General features: G+C 44.3%; 1 protein-coding gene across 2 annotated transcripts in view; it reads left to right on the top strand.

Moving 5' to 3' along the window:
• The window catches only part of LRRC74B (leucine rich repeat containing 74B), a 54,846-nt gene that overhangs the window by 22,989 nt on the left and 8,369 nt on the right, over window positions 1–23,488 (top strand). For both annotated transcript variants that reach the window (XM_030217679.1, XM_030217678.1), the window contains exons 5-8: window positions 338–544; window positions 8,153–8,262; window positions 11,828–11,943; window positions 22,299–22,377. In XM_030217679.1, coding sequence (XP_030073539.1) covers window positions 338–544; window positions 8,153–8,262; window positions 11,828–11,943; window positions 22,299–22,377 — 512 coding nt within the window. The remainder of the gene's footprint in view (window positions 1–337; window positions 545–8,152; window positions 8,263–11,827; window positions 11,944–22,298; window positions 22,378–23,488) is intronic.

Here is a 23,488-nt window from a genome sequence, read left to right as displayed (position 1 = left end):
TTGGAGGCCCAGGCCCAGGGAATTTTGTCCCCCCTGCCCCTCCCTCTCGGCAGCCCTGTCTGTGTCCCTAGTAGTAGGCTCACGATCTAAGCTTTTGTACCTGTGACAGTGGAGGGTCGTCAGTTATCCAGGGTCACAAGGAGCTGCAATGGGAATCAGCCCACTGCACTAAACTTTAGGCTGGTCCCCCACTCTTTATGTTGCCATCGTGTGCAGTAAATTCAAAGAAGTGTTAGCCAGCTCAGTCACATCAAATCCATAATGAACTGCACTTCAGTAATGTCTCATTCAAGAATGTCAGCAGTACTGAGAATGATTGATTGATTTCCTCTCCTAGACCTTGATCTATCCGAGAATAATATTGGCAATGAAGGAGCAGAGGCCGTCTCCATGATGCTTCTGGAGAATACGTCCCTGGTGAAGCTGAATCTTTCTGGAAACAAATTGCACGACCATATGGTTGAACATCTCTCTCGCATTTTGATTAACAGCCATACCATTAAATTCTTGGACCTGAGCCACAATGTGCTAGGAGATAGAGCAGGTAGGCCCGAACTTTTATTTATGTATTTATTGGGATTTATTAACCGCCCTTATAAAGATTTTCACCCAAGGTGAAACGTTTAACCTAAAACTTACAATTGTGTTAACAGCGTAACAATAGTAAAAATGACCAAATATAAACATAAATGCAGTCCATGAGGTAAACTTGAAAACAGGAAACTGAAACCTGATAATAGGACTATCAGAAATATGAAAATAACAGAGATAAAATACAAGAGCAGCAGAATACTGGAAGCTTCTGTTCCCTCCAAGTGAAAGTGGCCGACACTCAGCGCGGGAGCTGGACCGGCTAACCCTCGTGATTGGTGCTGAGCCATTTCCGGTAACCGGCTTGGCCTAGCCAGTTTATTCTTGGCCGGTTTAAAGATAACCGGCTAAGTTCATATTCAGACGTAACCAGTTATCTTTATACTGGCCAAAGATATCCCATGATTTTAAGCGGCCAAATATGGCTGCTAAACTGGCTTGAAAATCAGTGGATAGCCAGTTATTTCGGGTGATATAACCAGTTATCTGCTAGTTGCTAACCGGGGATATTCAGTGGGGAATAACTGGTTAATTATATTTATAATTTCTTATAAAGATATAAGATGGATTATAAATATATACAGGGTGGTTATAAGGATATAAGGAACAGGAGTAAGCCAAAGGTACCTCCTATACAGCCTTCCAGTCATCCTTCAGGAAGATAAAAAGTTATTTCTGTACCTTATATCTTTATAATCACTGTGTAGGAAGGTAAGACAGTAACTCCTCTCCCTTTCATCTTTATAATTAATATTTATTTATTATTATTTATTGCATTTGTATCCCACATTCCCCCACCTATTTACAGGCTCAATGTGGCTTACATAGATTTGTTAACATTGTCATTTCAGGATATCAAATCAGATACCGTTAGTAATGTGTAGCGATTAGGAAGGGAAAAAAGACGAAGGAAGAGAGTGATTAGGGTAGTTATAGAAGGTAGGCGTTCATAATTGAGTGGGTTGGTGAGGTGACTTAGTGAGGCTGTAGGTTCTCATTGTAGGCCTTGTTGAAGAAGAATGTCTTCAGAGATTTTCGAAAGATAGTTGTTTCATTGATTGCTTTCAAGTCTGTGGGTAATAAGTACATAAGTACATAAGTAATGCCATACTGGGAAAAGACCAAGGGTCCATCGAGCCCAGCATCCTGTCCACGACAGCGGCCAATCCGGGTCAAGGGCACCTGGTGAGCTTCCCAAACGTACAAACATTCTATACAATCAAGCCATTGTGACATCACTAATGAGGTTGGCTCTTATTGGTGGAATGAGCCACTATGACATCACAATAGGTTAAATCACTGCTCTATGTAATAAAAGTGAGGCAAGTAGAGGACATAAGTACATAAGTAATGCCACACTGGGAAAAGACCAAGGGTCCATCGAGCCCAGCATCCTGTCCACGACAGCAGCCAATCCAGGTCAAGGGCACCTGGCAAGCTTCCCAAACGTACAAACATTCTATACATGTTAGTCCCGGAATTGTGGATTTTTCCAAGTCCGTTTAGTAGCGGTTTATGGACTTGTCCTTTAGGAAACCGTCCAACCCCTTTTTAAACTCTGCTAAGCTAACCGCCTTCACCACTTTCTCCGGCAACGAATTCCAGAGTTTAATTACACGTTGGGTGAAGAAAAATTTTCTCCGATTTGTTTTAAATTTACTACACTGTAGTTTCATCGCATGCCCCCTAGTCCTAGTATTTTTGGAAAGCGTGAACAGAAGCTTCACATCCACCTGTTCCACTCCACTCATTATTTTATATACCTCTATCATGTCTCCCCTCAGCCGTCTCTTCTCCAAGCTGTATAGCCCTAACCTCCTTAATCTTTCTTCATAGGGAAGTCGTCCCATCCCCGCTATCATTTTAGTCGCCCTTCGCTGCACCTTTTCCAATTCTACTATATCTTTCTTGAGATGCGGTGACCAGAATTGAACACAATACTCAAGGTGCGGTCGCACCATGGAGCGATACAACGGCATTATAACATCCTCACACCTGTTTTCCATACTTTTCCTAATAATACCCAACATTCTATTCGCTTTCTTAGCCGCAGCAGCACACTGAGCAGAAGGTTTCAGTGTGTTATCGACGACGACACCCAGATCCCTTTCTTGGTCCGTAACTCCTAACGTGGAACCTTGCATGACGTAGCTATAATTCGGGTTCTTTTTTCCCACATGCATCACCTTGCACTTGCTCACATTAAACATCATCTGCCATTTAGCCGCCCAGTCTCCCAGTCTCGTAAGGTCCTCTTATAATTTTTCACAATCCTGTCGTGATTTAACGACTTTGAATAACTTTGTGTCGTCAGCAAATTTAATTACCTCGCTAGTTACTCCCATCTCTAAATCATTTATAAATATATTAAAAAGCAGCGGTCCTAGCACGGACCCCTGAGTAACCCCACTAACTACCCTTCTCCATTGTGAATACTGCCCATTTAACCCCACTCTCTGTTTCCTATCCTTCCATAACTGCGTGCTCTTGTAAGAGAAGGTAGAGGCATGCATCAGCTTGTATTTAAGTCCTTTGCAGCTGGGGTAGTGCAAGTTGCGAAATTTGCGGGATGATCTTGTGACGTTTCTGGAAGGTAGGTCTACGAGGTTTAGCATGTAGATTGGGGCGTCTGCGTGTATGATTTTGTGTACAATCGTGCAAATCTTGAACGCAATGCTTTCCTTAAGTGGGAGCCAGTGAAGTTTCTCTCTTAGGGTTTTGCACTTTCATATTTAGTTTTTCCAAATATGAGTCTGGCGGCCGTGTTCTGGGCAGTTTGGAGTTTTTTGATTGTCTGTTCTTTGCACCCGGCGTACAGTGCACTGCAGTAGTCCAGATGGCTTATTACCATTGACTGTACCAGGGTACGGAAGATGTATCTCGGGAAGAAAGGTTTTACTCTTTTGAGTTTCCACATGGTGTAGAACATCTTTTTTGTCGTGTTTTTCATGTGGGTATCAAGAGTGAGGTTTCGATCAAGGGTGACTCCAAGAATTTTCAAGTTTTGTGAGACAGGGAGGGAGCAGTATGGTGTGATTATGGTGGAGAAGTTTTTTTGTGTTATGTTGTGAGGTGAGTACAAGACATTGTGTTTTTTCTGCGTTAAGTTTTAGTTGGAATGCATCTGCCCAAGTGTGCATTATTTGGAGGCTTTGGTTGATCTCGTTGGTGATTTCATTTAGATCATGTTTGAATGAGATGTAGATTGTGACGTCATCTGCATAAATGTAGGGGTTGAGGTTTTGATTGGCTAGTAGTTTGGCTAGAGGTGTCATCATTAGGTTGAATAATGTTGGTGAGAAAGGGGATCCCTGGGGAACTCCACACTCAGGTTTCCATGGGGGTGACCTGTCCGCGTTCGTTGTTACTTGGTATAATCAACATGTACGAAGATAACAAAGCAATTCCTCTTCCCTATATCTTTATAATCACCATACAGGAAGATAAGACAGATTTCTTTGTACTGTATTATTAAGGCAACATTCGTAGTAACATAGTAACATAGTAGATGATGGCAGAAAAAGACCTGCACGATCCATCTAGTCTGCCCAAGATAAACTCATATGTGTATACCTTACCTTGATTTGTACCTGTCTCTTCCAGGGCACAGACCGTACAAGTCTGTCCAGCAGTATTTCCCGCCTCCCAACCACCAGTCCCGCCTCCCATCACCGGCTCCGGCACAGACCCCACACAAGTCTGCCCTCCCCTATCCTAGCCTCTCAACCACCAACCCCTCTTCCCCCACCACCCAATTTCAGCTAAGCTTCTGAGGATCCATTCCTTCTGCACAGGATTCCTTTATGCCTATCCCACGCATGTTTTAATTCTGTTACCGTTTTCATCTCCACCACCTCCCGCGGGAGGGCATTCCAAGCGTTCACCACCCTCTCTGTGAAGAAATACTTCCTGACATCTTTCCTGAGTCTGCCCCCCTTCAATCTCATTTCATGTCCTCTCGTTCTACCGCCTTCCCATCTCCGGAAAAGATTCGTTTGCGCATTAATACCTTTCAAATATTTGAATGTCTGTATCATATCACCCCTGTTCCTCCTTTCCTCTAGAGTATACATGTTCAGGTCAGCAAGTCTCTCTTCATACATCTTGGAATGCAACTCCCATACCATCCTCGTAGCTTTTCTTTGCACCGCTTCCATTTTTTAAACATCCTTCGCAAGGTACGGCGTCCAAAACTGAACACAATACTCAAGGTGGGGCTCACCAACGTCTTATACAGGGGCATTAAAACCTCCTTTCTTCTGCTGGTTACTCCTCTCTCTATACAGCCTAGCAATCTTCTAGCTACGGCCACCGCCTTGTCGCACTGTTTCGTCACCTTCAGGTCCTCAGATACTATCAGCCCAAGATCCCTCTCCCCGTCCGTGTCTATCAGGCTCTCCCCGCCTAACACATACGTCTCCCTTGGATTACTTACTTGATAAATATATTGTTTTTATTTTGCATCTCTAAGGAATTCAGACCTCAGGGAGGATTATTACCACATTTTATATATTAGATAACATGTACCGATTAAATAAATAAACACAATTCCCAATTTCCACTTCTTGACATATAACTGAATTTTGTGAGATCTAAACTATTGTAATAGTTCCAAAGCCAAAGTATTTAGCTGGGTAAACTAACTATGTCAAAAATATCCTATATATAATAATTCTCACCTCCAACGTTCTAATCTTGCTGCCTGTGTCCATGGTTCCTTCGGAGTTGCTGAGCTAGGCTCCGTAGTCAGGCTGACATCACCATTGCCATTATGCTGTGAACTTCAGAACCCGCGAAAAAAGAAAAGAAAACCTTCCATGCCTCACAGCTGATCCATGTCCAGCGACCCTCCTCTCTCCCCTGCCCCCCCTCCAGCCACCCAGGTTGTGTAGCGAATTCTTTGGGGCAGGCAGGAAAGATCCCCGGTCCTGCCTGCCCACTTCTGGTGCTGGCGCTGAACCCTCGCCCACTGGCGGATCGCTATTCAAAATGGCCACCGAGACTTACAAGGGCGGCCTCCAAGACTTCAGCAGAAGTCTTGCGAGTCCGCCATTGGAAGTCTCGGTGGCCATTTTGAACAGCGATCCGGCAGCGGGGGAGGGTCAGCGCCAGCAGCAGGCAGGCAGGACCGGGGATCTTTCCTGCCTGCCCCGAAGAATTCGCTACACAACCTGGGTGGCTGGAGGGGGGGCAGGGGGAGAGGAGGGTCGCTGGATATGGGTGGCTGTAGGGGGTCAGGGGAGAGAGGAGGGTCGCTGGACATGGGTGGCTACGGGGGGAGAGGAGGGTCGCTGGACATGGGTGACTGCAGGGGGGGCAGGGGAGAGGGAGGGGGGTGAGGGGGGTCCTGAGACCAGAGAGGTGGGGGTGGAAGGGGGTCCTCAGACCAAAGGGGGGGAGGGGGGTCCTGATATAGGGGGGTGGGGCACACACTCACTCACTCTCTGTCTCTCACATACACTCTCTCTGACACACTCGCTGTCTAACACACTCTGTCTCTCTGTCACACACACACAGTCTCACACACACAGACACTCTGTCTGTCAGTCACACACTCTCTCTCACACACAAACACACACACACACTGTCTCTCTCTCTCATTCTCTCTCTGACACACACACTCCGAGGAAAACCTTGCTAGCGTCCATTTCATTTCTGACAGAAATGGGCCTTTTTTACTAGTTTTTTTATAATGCATGCAAAGCGTTTGCTGGGGTTCCATAGTGCTGTTCACTGGATTGAGGGGAGGCTTTCCCCAGGGTTTGTTTTGGTCAGGGTCAGAAAATGAAACACACAGATTATTTTGATAGAAATTGTACTGACACAAAATGCAAATACTCCACAGATATTCTGTACCTCTTTTTCTTGTTTTCATGCTGGATTCATGGTTTTCCTTTGCAAATGAATTACAAGCTGTGGAAGTACAAAGTAGCCAGGGAATTTGCATTTAGGTGGGAAGTTTGAAACTTGCCTGCTGTCACCCTCCACTCCGTGTAACTTTAATGATCTCAGCACACTGTGGGCCAAATCTCTGAACATAGGTTACCGCAGTAGCCTATAACACACATTCTTTGTAATCCATCCACTCCATGTATCTTGTACCTTTCTATCCTTTACACAAGGGGACATGAGAAGTTATGCGCATATCCTGCTAATGTTATCATAAATCCAAATAAATAAATGGTTATTTACCACCTTTTTGAAGGAATTGACTGAAGGTGGTGTTGGTTCTTTGATGAAAACTGCTTAGGAAAAAGTAACAAGCTGGAAGGGAAGAATAATTATGCTGTCTTGTGTTTGAAGATTCCAGCTAAAGGATCTGTTGCCTTTATTCATTTGCTAGTAAAAAAGGCCCGTTTCTTAACGCAATGAAACGGGCGCTCGCAATGTAATGAGTTCCTGCCATTAATGTTTCCACGGTTGTATTCTGAATATAATTGTTGTTTACAAGTGTAAGATTTCTTTATATACAATATTTTTTGTGTAAACTGTGTTACAATGTGGTAAAAGTTTTCCTTGTTCAGGCCCTTCAGTCAGTTTAACAATCACATCAGAAGAGCTCCTTACTCGTGAGAATGCAACATACAGTTGCCCATGTGAGAGACTGAGAGTGACAGTGTGTTTTACGGACAGTGTAAGAGAGAGATACACAGAGTGATTGAGTGTGTGTGTGTGATGTGTATGTGTGTGTGTGATGCGATGTGATGTCTGTGTGTGTGTGTGTGATGTGTCTGTGTATGTGTGATGCGATGTGATGTCTGTGTGTGTGCATGTATGTGTGATATGTGTGAGTGACAAAGTGATTAAATGTTTGTCTTCCCTTCCGTTCTGTCCACTTGCCTCCACTGATGTTCATACCTCCCTGTATATGTGTGTGTGATGTGTCTGTGTGTGATGTCTGTGTATGTGTGTGTGTGATGCGATGTGATGTCTGTGTGTGTGTATGTATGTATGCATGTGTGATGTGTGTGAGTGACAAAATGTTTGTCTTTCCTTCCGTTCTGTGCATTTGCCTCCATTGATGTTCGTACCTCCCTGTATATGATCGTTTGTTAGAGATTCAATCCACTCCACTTCCCTCCTCCAAGTTCCGTTCTGTCTGATTGGTTCTTCATTGACAGTGAGAGCCAATGAAACGCTGAACTACAGACTTACGAACCCTACACTGCCACAGTGCCACGGAGTCAGCTTCAGAATGTTGGAGGTGCTTTTTATTATATAGGATTGAAAATGTATATTTATTTATTAGGATTTATTTACTGCCTTTTTGAAGGAATTCACTTTATGCTGCCAATAACCTTTTTTTTTTTCATTTTAAAAACTTTGTAATGAAAGAGGTCGTGTACGCTGACTGATCAGACACATGAAATAAGGGATAAGAATAAGGGAATGGAGCAGCCTGGACACGATGCTGACCCGTTAGGATGTAATAACAGTGGCTGTTTTTAGTTATGATGGAGACTGAGAACATGAAGGCACTTTGTAGAGATGTCTGGTACAGGTAACACTCTACACGCAAAGCTTTACAAATAACTTATCTTCTGACTGAAATTCTCTTAAGGTGAAATTCTTGGACCTGCAATTGCAGAAAATACTGGAATAAAAGAATTAAACCTGAGCTGGAACGCTTTCCGTGGAAAAGGAGCTGTTCATATTGCCAAAGGCATGGGGGTAAGGCTACATTTACTTATTAAAAAGGCTTGGGAAGTCCAAACAGAGATTAAATTAAAAAAAATGAGATCAAAACTTGATCAGTACTTGTCTTAAGCCATTACAGAAGTTGTGGAAATCACCTTAATGTGTTTCTCTAGCCTAGTGGTTAGTGCAGTGGACTTTGATCCTGGGGAACTGAGTTTGATTCCCACTGCAGCTCCTTGTCACTCTGGGCAAGTCATTTAACCCTCCATTGCTCCTTGTGACTCTGGGCCCCAGGTACAAATAAGTACCTGTATATACTATGAGGGGCATAATCGAACGCGAACGCCCATCTCCATGGGCGTCTATGTCCGAGAACGGGTATGTGAAGGGGCAGGACAGACTGTATTTTCGAAAAAAATGGGCGTCCATCTTTTTTTTCGATAATACGGTTTGTGCCAGGCAAATGCATCAGATTTGTGTGGATTTGAGCTGGGCGGTATTGTTTTTCAGCAATAATGGAAACCAAAGGTGCCCACCTCAAAAACGACCAAATCCAAGGCATTGGGTCATGGGAGGGGCCAGGATTCGTAGTGCACTGGTCCCCCTCACATGCCAGGACACCAACAGGGCACCCTAGGGGGCCCTTGTAAAAAGTAAAAAAAAACAAAACATTAAAATACCTCCCAAGTCCATAGCTCCCTTCCTTTGGTTGCTGAGCCCCCCAAAACCCACTGCCCACAACCCTACACCATTACCATAGCCCTTATGAGTGAAGGGGGCACCTACATGTGGGTACAGTGGGTTTTGGGGGCGGTTTGGAGGGCTCCCATTTACCACCACAAGTGGAACAGGTAGGTGGGGGATGGGCCTGGGTCCACCTGGGTGAAGTCCACTGCACCCACTAACAACTGCTCTGGGGACCTGCATACTGCTGTGATGGAGCTGGGTATGACATTTGAGGCTGGCATACAGGCTGGCAAAAAAAGTTTGTAAAGGTCTTTTTTTCTGGTGGGAGGGGGTTAGTGACCACTGGGGGACCCTCCGGGCAGTTGGGGCACGTACAACCTTTTCTCACACTCATGCAAGACAAGGAACCTCCTTCTCCAGAAGCCATTTAATTACTTTACTTTCAATTAGTTCGATCTCCACCTCCGACCTCCTTATTCCAATTGGGTCTGCAAATGCTAAGTCGGTGGTTGATAAAACTGATGTCATTAGGGATTGGTTGGTGGAGAAACAATTTGTGTTGTTGCTGGGATCTGAAAAGTGGCTTCATTCAACAGAGCATTCTTTACTCAATGTTTTATGTCTCACTGGGTAAATCTCTTATCTGCACCCTTCTCCTCCACCGCTAACTCCAGACTCCGTTCCTTTTATCTTGCTGCACTATATGCCTGGATAGACTTCCTGAGCTGGTATGTTGCCCCATCTCTGGCCGTTTTAAAATCTAGGCTAAAAGCCCACCTTTTTGATGACCTCTTCTTTTCTCCATCGCTACTTCTTCCCTTGGTGCTCTGATCTCCTCACATGGTTTTCAGTATCACCTTTACGCTGATGACTCATCCAGGATAAATTATCAGCCTGCCTGTCTGGCATTGCTGCCTGGATGTCTCACTGCCATCTGAAACTAAACATGACGAAGACTGAGCTTCTTATCTTTCCACCTAAACCCACCTCTTCTCTTCCCCCATTTTTCTTTCTCTGTGGATAACACTCTCATCATCCCTTTCTCATCAGCTCGTAACCTTGGGGTCATCTTTGACTCCTCTCTCTCTTTCTCAGACTGCTAAAACCTTCATTTCTTTTTCTATAACTTCACCAAAATTTGGTCCTGGGGAACTCCACTATCTACCCTTCTCTACTGACAATACTGACCATTTAACCCTACTCTCTGTTTTCTATCTTTTAACCAGTTTTTAATCCACAATGGAACACTACCTCCTATGGATCCTCAGAAGCTTAGCCAAAATTGGGTGGCGGAGCAGGTGGGGGAAGAGGGGTTGGTGGTTGGGAGGCGAGGATAGTGGAGGGCAGACTTATACGGTCTGTGCCAGAGCCAGTGATGGGAAGCGGGACTGGTGGTTGGGAGGCAGGAAATACTGCTGGGCAGACTTGTACGGTCTGTGCCCTGAAAAAGGCAGGTACAAATCAAGGTAAGGTATACACATATGAGTTTATCTTCTTGGGCAGACTGGATGGACCGTGCAGGTCTTTTTCTGCCGTCATCTACTATGTTACTATCTCATGACTCTCCAATTTCCTCTGGAGTCTTTCATGAGGTACTTTGTCAAACGCCTTCTGAAAATCCAGATACACAATATCAACCGGCTCCCCTTTATCCACAAGTTTGTTCACCCCTTCATAGAAATGTAATAGATTGGTGAGGCAAGATTTCCCTTGACTAAATCCATGTTGACTTTGTCTCATTAATCCATGCTTATGAATATGCTCTGCACCAATGACTTATTCTCCCGAGTTTCATATATTTTCTGTATTGCTCAACTTACATTTATTTCTTCAATTGATTTCCACAGTAGTGTCAATGAGTATAGCATTCTCCAGAGCACAAGAAATTAAGTCTGCGGAAGTGGGTTCAATTCCCACTGCAGCTATTTGCTATAAAAACAGGTCTAGCTCAATACGTGTAAGTTCTTTTGTGATCTTGCCAGGTATTTGTGACCTGGATTGGCCACTGTTGGAAACAGGATGCTGGGCTTGATGGACCTTCAGGTTGTCCATGTAAGTCTGTCATTCCTCAGCTCCCATACTGGATACCTTTTTGTACAGCTCCCCTCCCCCATGTCTCTGCCCTGATAAAGGGTTCCTGGGATCTGACGCAGTCTAGTGTAATTAGGTTAATTTTGTTGAGATGGGAAGACTCTCTTCTATGAATTTGGCACCAGTCTCAAACGGTCACTCTCACACAGTGACTGATGTTCCAGCAAACAAATAGATTTACTATAAATAAGTTTCTTACACTAACAAGTAGATAAATTATGTTCAGTTACAATATAGCAATCAGCCTTAATTCCTGGGATGGTCCCTGGTATCTGTACTCTGCTTTATGCTTTCTCCGTTTCCTTTCATGTGCTTGCTAAACTCCTCTTGTTGTAAGTATCTGGAGGGTGCTCTTTCCTCCAGCTGGTGGCACCTGAAACAAGAACTGGATTAGTATATATAAAACTACTTCTTTATCACATAAATCTCCAAAAAGAGTGTTATAGCTTTGAGAACCTGCTGTGGCAAAAGTACAAAAGATAAAGTGAAGAGTAAAATTGGAAGTAGAAGCTTCAGACACACTTCTAGCTCCTTGGGTTGGTTGCTCCTACTCAACACATAGCATCACCTTATTGCCTGTGTGTTCTCTCAACTCATACTGGGACTTTCTCTGGAGAAACGTCTGACACAGAATCGAAAAACCCTGGTATGTACCATTAGACGACATCCTGTGAGAGATGCAGAGAAAATGGAATCATCCCAGACTCTAATCTTGCTAGTTGGGAAGATGTCCTCTGTAACGTGTAGGGACCTAGTTAGGAGCCAGTGGCCTACACACTGCTTTATAAGGTGGTTTCTCACTGTTTACTTCTTCCTGCAGGCCAATATCTTCCTGCAAGTCCTGGATCTCTCCTACAATGGTTTTGGCAATGAAGGAGCAGCAATTCTGGGAGAAGCTCTGAAAATCAATAATGTACTGGAGGAACTGAACATCAGGTGAGAAACTAAAACATATCCGAGAGCATTAAGGAAATGTGTCTGCATTCCATCTTGAGTCCAGCAGTTAGGATCTGCTGTCTGCCTTGCAGTATCTCTCTGCTCCCTCCCACTCCTTCATGAGTTTCTCCACTGTTTTCCCATCCCCCTTGCCCCAGTTCTACCATCTCACATCTCCTATATGGATAGACCAGAAACATAAGAGATTCGCCCCTGACTCATTTTTGACCTGAAATAATCCCTCCTCCCCTCCACTGTCCATCCACTATGCCTTTAGCTCCTACCCCTTAGTATCTGTCGGGATCAGAATCAGAATCACCCCCTTCAACCCCCACCCAATTGTCTGAGGTTATTATCAGGGAACTGCTGCTCTGGCGTTAGCGAAGAAGAGACTCTGCTCCACAGGTGATGTAGAAAACCTGAGGGAAGTAAGTAGCCATCTCACGCATAAGGCCATACCAGGCAACTATTGAGGGGGGGGGGGGGGTGCTGTCTGCCTAAGCCTGCAGATTGCATATTTTGACAAGCAGGGTGGCTACCAGAATAAACTTACATTGTGCCTCTCCCAACCCCTGATCTCTGAGGGAAGCCACGCATCCCAGCAGAATTGCCGAATATGACCACTCGGGTGTGCATTGTAGGGTATTCTCAATAGTCCCCAAAGCGGTATCAAGGTGTGGCATTCCATAAAAGAGTGCATGTGCCTTGCATTTAACACAGATATCATCTGCCCATAACCCCATGACTCTCCCTTTTTGTTTGGTGATATGGACTCTGTGCATAATGCAGTATTGGAAGTCTTGGAGCGCCACGTTAGGTGTCACAGAGTGGAAGCTCCCAAATATAGCCCCCAATATTTGTGCTGATACTGGGTCTGTTATGTCCTCACTCCGCAAGTCTCAGCCAGCCTTCCTTGAGACCCGGATCAGCTGGTACCATTGTGACTATTTAGGCCAGGGGGAATTTGTAAAAATAGATAATCCAATTGTGTAAAGATCACTTGCCCTCTCTGCTGACGCTCAGCTACCAAAATATAGTCTCTCATCTGAAGGTATGCGAAAAATTGGGAGTTGGGGATTTGCCATGCAAGCCTAGCTTGTTCAAATGAAGGAAAGTTCTCACCTCCCAGCTGCCTAAAGTGTCCCAGGTACCGGCGGGGTCTTCGCGGGCATAACAACCTTCCACGGCACCAAAAAACGCTCAGATTTGGCCAGAAGATCTCATGTTCCCTACGCTCCCCGACCGGGTAACTATGAAGACTCCCCGGGAGTATTTTGCAGGTAAATTTTAAACATTTCGGGGCGGTAGCAGCGGAGCCGGGACTAGAGACGTCCGCTCAGCTACAAAGCATCACGTGACCCTACTCTCTGTTTTCTATCTTTTAACCAGTTTTTAATCCATAATAGAACACTACCTCCTATCCCATGACTCTCCAGTTTCCTCTGGAATCTTTCATGAGGTACTTTGTCAAACACCTTTTGAAAACCCAGATACACAATATCATCTCTACATGGAACAGCTGATGGTGGGACTATAATCAAAATATATTTAATGAAAACATGGCAGCCTACTTGACATGGCTTTGTGTGTCAGGCTTTTGGACTATTATATATATATATTTTACCTGACAGCTTCCTGCTGTCCCTCTAAACTTTTGGCTCACTTCCAATTTGCCTTCATTCATATTTACCCCTTGATCCACTCTTATTTACCCAGTCATTGCATTGATAGATCTCTGGATGTGATGTGTGGAAGTGCTTCCTTAAGTCTACCACTAGATGTCACCATTGTTTAATGGCTGCAGCTTCCTTCCCCTTGATGTCTTTGCAGCATCCCAGTTCTTGCTGACCTGAGAACAAGAGCTGGAGGAAGGAGACCTGGAAAAATAATTGACTTAATATGCTTTAATAGATTACCTCATTGCACTGAGGAGGGGATTCACCCTTGTCTGAGAATTTCTCTGCACTCAAATTTTCCTTAACTACCAGAGTTGTTTCCTGTGTATTCTGTGATGCATGCACCCTGGATTAATCCAAGCAGGCAGGAGTCTGAATCTGTCCCACACTCATCCTGGAATAATCCAAGCAGAGATTGAATCTGTCCCACATGCATCCTGGAGTAATCCAAGTAAATGTAGACTGAGTCTGTCACACACTCACCCTGGAATAATCCAAGCAAACATGGGTCTGAGTCTGTCCCACACTCACTCTGGATTAATCCAAGCAAACTTGGGTCTGAGTATGTCCCACACTCATCCTTGAATAATCCAAGCAGAGATTGAATTTGTCCCATACTCACCCTGGAATAATCCAAGCAAACATGGGTCTGAGTCTGTCCCACACTCACCCTGGAATAATCCAACCAAACATGGGTCTGAGTCTGTCCCACACTTTTCCTGGAATAATCCAACCAAACATGGGTCTGAGTCTGTCCCACACTCCAGATTAATCCAAGCAAACTTGGGTATGAGTATGTCCCACACTCAAAGTTCAATGAACAATATGGGCTATTAGTCACACTTAGGTAATCTAATACTACAAAACTGAAAATCTGGTTGGGTTTGGCTGTTTTTCAGTTTTGACCACACATGACCCTTTGAGATTGAAGTTGGCTGTTTTTCAGTTTTGTAGTATGTCCCACACTCACCCTGGAATAATCCAAGCAAACATGGGTCTGAGTCTGTCCCACACTCCAGATTAATCCAAGCAAACTTGGGTATGAGTATGTCCCACAGTCACCCTGGATTAATCCAAGCAGACATGAGTCTGAATCTGTCCCACACTCATCCTGGAATAATCCAAGCAAACATGGATCTGAGTCTGTCCCACACTCATCCTGGAATAATCCAAGCAAACATGGATCTGAGTTTGTCCCACACTCATCCTGGAATAATCCAAGCAAATATGGGCCTGAGTCTGTCCCACACTCACTCCAGATTAATCTAAGCAAACAGGTATGAGTATGTCCCACGCTCACCCTGGAATAATCCAAGCAAACTTGGGTATGAGTATGTCCCACACTCACCCTGGAATAATCCAAGCAGAGATTGAATCTGTCCCATGCATCCAGGAGTAATCCAAGTAAATGTAGACTGAGTCTGTCACACACTCACCCTGGAATAGAAATTCCATGTATAAAAGGGAAAAGGATAGTGATAGGAGTGTACTACCATCCACCTGGCCAAGATAAACAGACTGATATAAAAATGTTATCAGAAATTAGTGAGGCTAACAAACTGGGCAACAAAATAATAATGGGTGATTTCAATTACCCTGATATTGACTGGGTAAATGTAACACCAGTGGAGGTAAAATTCCTTGATAAAATCAGCGCCTACTTTATGGAGCAGCTGGTTCAGGAAAGAAGAGGGGAAAAATTCTAGACCTAGTCCTTAGTGAAGCACATGATCTGGTGCAGGAGGTAATGGTATTGGGGCTGCTAGATAACAGTGATCATAATATGATCAGATTTGATATCAGCTCTGGATTTAGTACACACGTGAAATTCAATACGTTAGTATTTAATGTTCAGAAAGGAAACTTAGAGCAGCAGCTGCATAGATCAAAACTTTACAGCAGGCATGGATGCTGTTCAAAAATGCCACCCTGGAAGCCCAGACCAGATATATTCCATATATTAAAAAAGGAAGAAGGAAGGCCAAACGACAGCTAGCATACTTATAAAGTGAGGTGAAGGAAGCTATTAGAGCTAAAAGAAAATGCTTCAGAAAATGGAAGAAGGATCCAACTGAAAATAATATGAAACAACTGAAGGAATGGCAAGTCAAATGCTAAGCTCTGATAAGGAAGGCAAAGAGAGACTTTGAAAAGAAGACTGCGTTGGAGTAAAAAACATAGAATAATAATATATTTAGGTATATTAAAAGTAAGAAGTTGACAAAAGAATTGGTTGGTCTGCTAGATGACCTAGGGATAAAAGGGGCACTCGGGGAAGACAAGGCCACAGCGGAGAGATTAAATGAATTCTTTGCTTCGGTCTTCACCGAGGAAGATGTGGGAGAGATACAGGGGCCAGAAATGATATTCAACGCTGATGAGACAGGGAAACTGAAACAAATCTCTGTAAACAAGGAAGATGTAATGGAGCAATTTGACAAATTGAAGAGTAGCAAATCACCTGGAAACTTTTTTTTTTTTAAATCGGCGTTACATTGGCCACCCTCCAATCTTCCAGCACCACACTTGATTTGCAGGATAAATTTCGTATTACTAACAACAGCTCTGCAAGTTCATTTTTCTATTCTATCAAGTGAGGTATGAGAAGATTGGAGGGTGGCCAATGTAATGCCAATTTTTTAAAAAGTTTCCAGAGGTGACCTGGGATATTATAGACTGCTGTGCCTGACATCGGTATTTATTTATTCATTTGTTACATTTGTATCCCACATTTTCCCACCTATTTGCAGACTCAATGTGGCTTATACATAGTAACATAGTAACATAGTAGATGACGGCAGAAAAAGACCTGCACGGTCCATCCAGTCTGCCCAACAAGATAACTCATATTTGCTGCTTTTTGTGTATACCCTACTTTGATTTGTACCTGTGCTCTTCAGGGCACAGACCGTATAAGTCTTCCCAGCACTATCCCCGCCTCCCAACCACCTGCCCCTCCTCCCAACCACCGGCTCTGGCACAGACCGTATAAGTCTGCCCAGCACTATCCCCAATGTGGCTTATATAGTACCGTAGGCGTTTGCCAAGAACGGTAGAGAAACAAATACAAGGTGATATTGTGGTCGAATAGAGGGTCCATTTGTTTCAGGCATAAGGGGATCAGAGAGAGGGAAGGTTAAATAGTGTCCAATACGATCGCTGGATTTGCTGCGTTGCAGGGCGTTGGCATCTATGTTGGGTCAATAGTGTATGCCCTTTTAAATAGGTAAGTTTTTAGTGATTTCCTGAAGTTTAGATGGTTGTAGATTGTTTTCACTCCTTTTGGCAGTGCGTTCCATAGTTTTGTACCTAAATAGGAGACGCTGGATACACAGGTTGTTTTGTATTTGTGACCTTTGCAGCATGGATAATGGAGGTTTAGATATGTTCAAGATAATCCGGAACTGTTCCTATTGGCAGGTCTATGAGGTCAAGCATGCATCCTGGGACTACGCCGTAGATAATTTTGTGGATCAGGGTACAGATTTTGAAGGTAATGCGTTCCTTAATAAGTACATACAAGTACATAAGTAATACCACACTGGGAAAAGACCAAGGGTCCATCGAGCCCAGCATCCTGTCCACAACAGCGGCCAATCCAGGCCAAGGGCACCTGGCAAGCTTCCCAAACATACAAACATTCTATACATGTTATTCCCGGAATTGTGGATTTTTCCCAAGTCCATTTAGTAGCGGTTTATGGACTTGTCCTTTAGGAAACCGTCCAACCCCTTTTTAAACTCTGCTAAGCTAACCGCCTTCACCACTTTCTCCAGCAACGAATTCCAGAGTTTAATTACACGTTGGGTGAAGAAAAAGTTTCTCCGATTTGTTTTAAATTTACTACACTGTAGTTTAATCGCATGCCCCCTAGTCCTAGTATTTTTGGAAAGCGTGAAGAGACGCTTCACATCCACCTGTTCCACTCCACTCATTATTTTATATACCTCTATCATGTCTCCCCTCAGCCGTCTCTTCTCCAAGCTGAATAGCCCTAGCCTCCTTAGTCTTTCTTCATGGGGAAGCCGTCCCATCCCCGCTATCATTTTAGTCGCCCTTCTCTGCACCTTTTCCAATTCTACTATATCTTTTTTGAGATGCGGCGACCAGAATTGAACACAATACTCAAGGTGCGGTCGCACCATGGAGCGATACAACGGCATTATAACATCCTCACACCTGTTTTCCATACCTTTCCTAACAATACCCAACATTCTATTCGCTTTCCTAGCTGCAGCAGCACACTGAGCAGAAGGTTTCAGTGTATTATCGACAACGACACCCAGATCCCTTTCTTGGTCCGTAACTCCTAACGTGGAACCTTGCATGACGTAGCTATAATTCGGGTTCTTTTTTCCCACATGCATCACCTTGCACTTGCTCACATTAAATGTCATCTGCCATTTAGCCGCCCAGTCTCGTAAGGTCCTCTTGTAATTTTTCAGTGCAGTTTTTCTCGGAGGGGTCTGGCACTTTCGAATCAGGTCTTACCGAATATCAACCTGGCTGCTGTATTCTGGGCTGTCTGGAGTTTCTTTGTGAGTTGATCTTTGCATCCCACTTAGATTCCGTTACAGTAATCTGCATGGCTTAATACCATTGATTGTATTAATTTACAAAATGTTTCTCTCGGGAAGAAGGGTTTTAGGCGTTTAAGTTTCCACATTGAATGGAACATTTTCTTTGTTGTGGAGTTTACTTGGCTTTCAAGAGTAAGGTTGTGGTCGATTATGACGCCGAGTATTTTTAAGTTGTCTGAGATGTAGGGAGGGTATGTTCTGGTTTATGGTTGTGGGGGGTGAGCTTATTGTATTGACATGATAAGACAAGGCTGTGTGTTTTTTCAGAGTTCAATTTCAGTTGGAAAGAATTTGCCCATGAGACCATGGTGTTCAAGCCAAGCATGATTTCATTGGTAATTTCTGCCAAATCGTGTTTGAAGGGAATATCAGGCAAAATGGTAGAGACTATTATAAAGAACAAAATTACAGAGCATATTCAAAAGCATGGATTAATGAGACAAAGTCAACATGGATTTAGTGAAGGGAAATCTTGCCTCACCAATCTACTACATTTCTTTGAAGGGGTGAACAAACATATGGTGGAATTAGAAAAGGTACAGAGAACGGTGATGAAAATGATAAAGGGGTTGGGACAACTTCCCAATGAGGAAAGGCTAAAGCAGCTAGGGCTCTTCAGCTTGGAGAAAAGACAGCTGAGGGGAGATATGATAGAGGTCTATAAAATAATGAGTGGAGTGGAATGGGTAGACATGAATTGCTTGTTTACTCTTTCCAAAAATACTAAGACTAGGGGGCACACGATTAAGCTACAAAGTAGTACATTTAAAACAAATCAGAGAAAATTCTTCTTCGCTCAACGTGTAATTAAACTCTGGAATTCATTGCCAGAGAATGTAGTAAAAGCAGTTAGCTTAGCGGGGTTTAAAAAAGGTTTGAATGACTTCCTAAAGGAAAAGTCCGTAGACCATTATTAAAATGGACTTGGGGAAACTCCACTGCTTATTTTTGGGATAAGCAGCATAAAATGTATTGTACTTTTTTGGGATCTTGGCAGGTTCTTGTGACCTGGATTGGCCACTGTTAAAAGCAGAATGCTGGGCTTGATGGACCTTCGGTCTGTCCCAGTATGGCGATACTTATGTACTTATATGTGGATAAAGGTGAGACGGTTGATATTGTGTATCTGGATTTTCAGAAGGCGTTTGACAAAGTACCTCATGAAAAACTCCAGAGGAAATTGGGGAGTGTTGGGATAGGAGGTAGTGTTCTATTGTGGATTAAAAATTGGTTAAAAGATAGGAAACAGAGAGTAGGGTTAAATGGTCAGTATTATCAATGGAGAAGGGGAGTTAGTGGGGTTCCCCAGGGGTCTGTGCTGGGACTGCTGCTTTTTAAACATATTTATAAATGATCTAGAGATGGGAATAACTAGTGAGATAATTAAATTGACTGATGACACAAAGTTATTCAAAGTCGTTAAATCGCGGGAGGATTGTGAAAAATTACAAGAGGACCTTACAAGACTGGGAGACTGGGAGTCTAAATGGCAGATGACGTTTAATGTGAGCAAGTGTAAAGTGATGCATGTGGGAAAGAGGAACCCGAATTATAGCTACGTCATGCAAGGTTCCACGTTAGCAGTCACGGACCAAGAAAGGGATCTAGGTGTCGTCGTTGATGATACGTTGAAACCCTCTGCTCAGTGTGTGGTGGTGGCTAAGAAAGCAAATAGAATGTTAGGTATTATTAGGAAAGGAATGGAAAACAAAAATGAGGACGTTATAATGCCTTTGTATCACTCCATGGTGTGACCGCACCTCGAATACTGTGTGCATTTCTGGTCACCACATTTCAAAAAAGATATATTGGAATTACTACTATTTAACATTTCTAGAGCGCTACAAAGTGTACGCAGCGCTGTACAAACACAGAAGAAAGACAGTCCCTGCTCAAAGAGCTTACAATCTAATAGACAAAAAATAAATAAAGTAAGCAAATCAAATCAATTAATGTGAACGGGAAGGAAGAGAGGAGGGTAGGTGGAGGCGAGTGGTTACAAGTGGTTACGAGTCAAAAGCAATGTTAAAGAGGTGGGCTTTCAGTCTAGATTTAAAGGTGGCCAAGGATGGGGCAAGACGTAGGGGCTCAGGAAGTTTATTCCAGGCGTAGGGTGCAGCGAGATAGAAGGCACGAAGTCTGGAGTTGGCAGTAGTGGAGAAGGGAACAGATAAGAAGGATTTATCCATGGAGCGGAGTGCACGGGAAGGGGTGTAGGGAAGGACGAGTGTGGAGAGATACTGGGGAGCAGCAGAGTGAGTACATTTATAGGTTAGTAGAAGAAGTTTGAATTAGAAAAGGTACAGAGAAGGGTGACAAAAATGATAAAGGGGATGGGACGACTTCCCTATGAAGAAAAACGTAGCAAAAATGTATCCTGCGCAGGCCCAGCTTTTTCCCTCTGCTGTGGTCCACCCAAGCATAAACAGGAAGTTCCATCAGAGGGGCAGGCTGTGGCAGAGGGGAAGATCCGGGGCCAGCAGAGGCTACATTTTTGCTACATTTTACTGGTAAAGAAGAAAGGCTTGAAGCCTAAAGGCGAGGGATGCAAACGGAGGAAGAGGAAGGAGGGCCTGGACCCACGGGGATCAGAAGGGAGATGTGCTGCTGCTGTGGGCGGATGGAAGGATTGGTGTTGGACTCACTGGGGATTGGAGGGGGAGGTTGTGAAGGACTTACCGATGAAGATGGGGGTGCTGGTGCTGGACTCACCAAGAGGTGGAGAGTGGGAGAGGTTGAGGTTCTAGTTGTGGTCCTGAACCTGTGGGGGGGGGGGGGGGGGGGGGGGTGGGGGGGGGGGGAGGAGGACAGGAGAGATGCTAGACTATGGCTGAGGGAACAGGCGATAGAATGAGGAGATGCTAGACTAGGAGGAGAACTGGGGAGAGGGGAAGGAGACAGGGTGAAATTCCTGCCTGTGGGAAATGGATGGAAGAGAAGGGATGAGATGCTGGGCTGGATCAGAGAGGACAGAGACGGATAGATGCTGAACCACAAGGGGGTGGAGTGGGTGAGGCATAGGCCAGAGAGAGACGATATGACATTCTCACTATGACACTGAAATTTTCTGCCCAGTGTGCAGCGGAGGCCAAAAAAGCAAACAGGATGCTAGGAATAATTAGGAGAGGGATGCAAAACAGGACCAAAAATATTATAATGCCTCTGTAGCGCTCCATGGTGCTACCTCACCTTGAGTATCGTGTTCAGTTCTGGTCACCGTATCTCAAAAAAGATATAGCGGAATTAGAAAAGGTTCAAAGAAGAGCGACCAAAATGATAGAGGGGATGGAACTGCTCCCATATGAGGAAAGGCTGAAGAGGTTAGGGCTCTTCAGCTTGGAAAAGAAACAGATGAGGGGAGATATTCTACACCACTCAGGATTTTGTAGACGTCAATCATGAGTAGAAGTCAATCGATTTTTTTACTTGTTCCAAAAGTACAAAGACTAGGGGACACTCAAGGAAGTTACGTAGAAATACATTTAAAACAAACAGGAGGTAATATTTTTTCACTCAATGAATAGATAAGCTCTGGAACTGTTTTCCGGTTAGCATATCTGGCTTTAAGAAATGTTTGGACAAATTCCTGGAGGAAAAGTCCATAGTCTGTTATTGAGACAGACGTAGAAAGCCACTTCTTGTCCTGGGATTGGTAGCATGGAATTTTGCTACTATTTGGGTTTCTGCCAGGTACTTGTGACCTGGATTAGCCACTGTTGGAAGTGGAATACTGGGCTAGATGGGCCATTGATCTGACCCAGTATGGGTCTTATGTTGTTGTTTCTTCAGTCACCTCTTTACTCCAGACCATGCAGTGACTCGTAACTCAGCCCAGTACCTCACTCACCTTACATGCTCTGTAGGCACTTAGAGATGTGCCATCCTTGTATCAGTGGCGCTAGGATTCAGTATAAAGTACTACAGAAAAGTTATAAGTGTAAATTGGAAGACCCGGCTACTCAGCACAGAGAAGTGAAGTGGAAGCCAGAGATAAGCTGGCTCTGTTGTATTAACAAAAGAAAGAGAATATTATGGGTGTTACCTGTCATCATATGCCCAATCCCATCTCTTTCCTTACAATCTTTCTTCTCTCTATCAGCAATAATCGCATCACTGTGGTTGGAGCCCTACGATTCTCTCTGGGCCTGCAGGCAAATAAAACCTTGAGAGTCCTCAGCGTGAGTACATTTCACAATATCAGAATATTTTCTGCCGTACAATGTGTTTTATGGATGCAGAATGCTCTCACTTTCTTGACAAGGCAAAAGAAACCAGACCTTAGATGTATTGTTCCAAAATAAAATCTCAAGGACACAATCTGTTCCCCCTGGCTAATCCTCAGTTTACCCTCTTCCCCTTGTTGACTCCTCGCCCCTGTCATTTACCCCTGTCGTCCCGTGTACCTTCCCCTCCTGCCCCATCCTGTTTCTGTGCCTTCTCCATATTGAATTGCATGCTCTTGATTTATGTAAACCACACTGCGCCTGCTTATGTGGGGAAAGTGTGGGGTACAACTGCACCAAAATAAATAAATAAATAAATACTTGTATCAAATACTGTCACTTTAATGGGTAAGTGATTTGACCGACGGCGTTTTTACAGGAGTTTCATCAAAATATCGTGGCTGTCCTTGTGGACAGACGACGTTTGCTGAAAGATTTTATTTCCTCTATTTGAGGATTTGAATTTCTCCATTTTGCATACCTTACTATTACACTTCGACCCCTGAGGGAGGCGTTGTTGACGCCGAAACACGGCCCGTGTCGGGTCATCTCTCAATAAAGGACTCCTGTTGTCTCAGTCTTGAAGGCCCACTTGTGCTTTTTTTTGTTTGTATACACTAAGTGAATATTTAAGCAGTGGCATTCCTAACGTGGATGGCACCCGGGGCGGATCGCTGATGCGCCCCCCCCCCCACCTTCAAAATGACACCCCCCCTGGGTGCACGCTGCTGGGGGGGGGGTGCCGCGGCGCGTGCCTGTGGGCTCCGACTTCGCGAACTTTGCTCGTTCGCTGCAGCTCCCTCTACTACTACTACTACTTAACATTTGTAGAGCGCTACTAGGGTTACGCAGCGCTGTACAGATTAACAAATAAGGACAGTCCCTGCTCCAAGGAGCTTACAATCTAATGGAAGTAACCTGTTCCGGGGCAGAGGGAGCTGCAGCGAACGAGCGAAGTTCGCGAAGTCGGAGCCCACAGGCGCGCGCCACGGCAACCCCCAGCGGCGTGCACCCGGGGCGGACCGCCCCCACCGCCCCCCCTCCTTGGTACGCCACTGTATTTAAG

The sequence above is a fragment of the Microcaecilia unicolor genome, chromosome 11, assembly GCF_901765095.1.
Source record: "Microcaecilia unicolor chromosome 11, aMicUni1.1, whole genome shotgun sequence".
Taxonomy (NCBI): domain Eukaryota; kingdom Metazoa; phylum Chordata; class Amphibia; order Gymnophiona; family Siphonopidae; genus Microcaecilia; species Microcaecilia unicolor.
The sequence above is the reverse complement of the archived record's forward strand: the minus strand, read 5'-3'. Positions and strand labels throughout refer to the sequence as shown.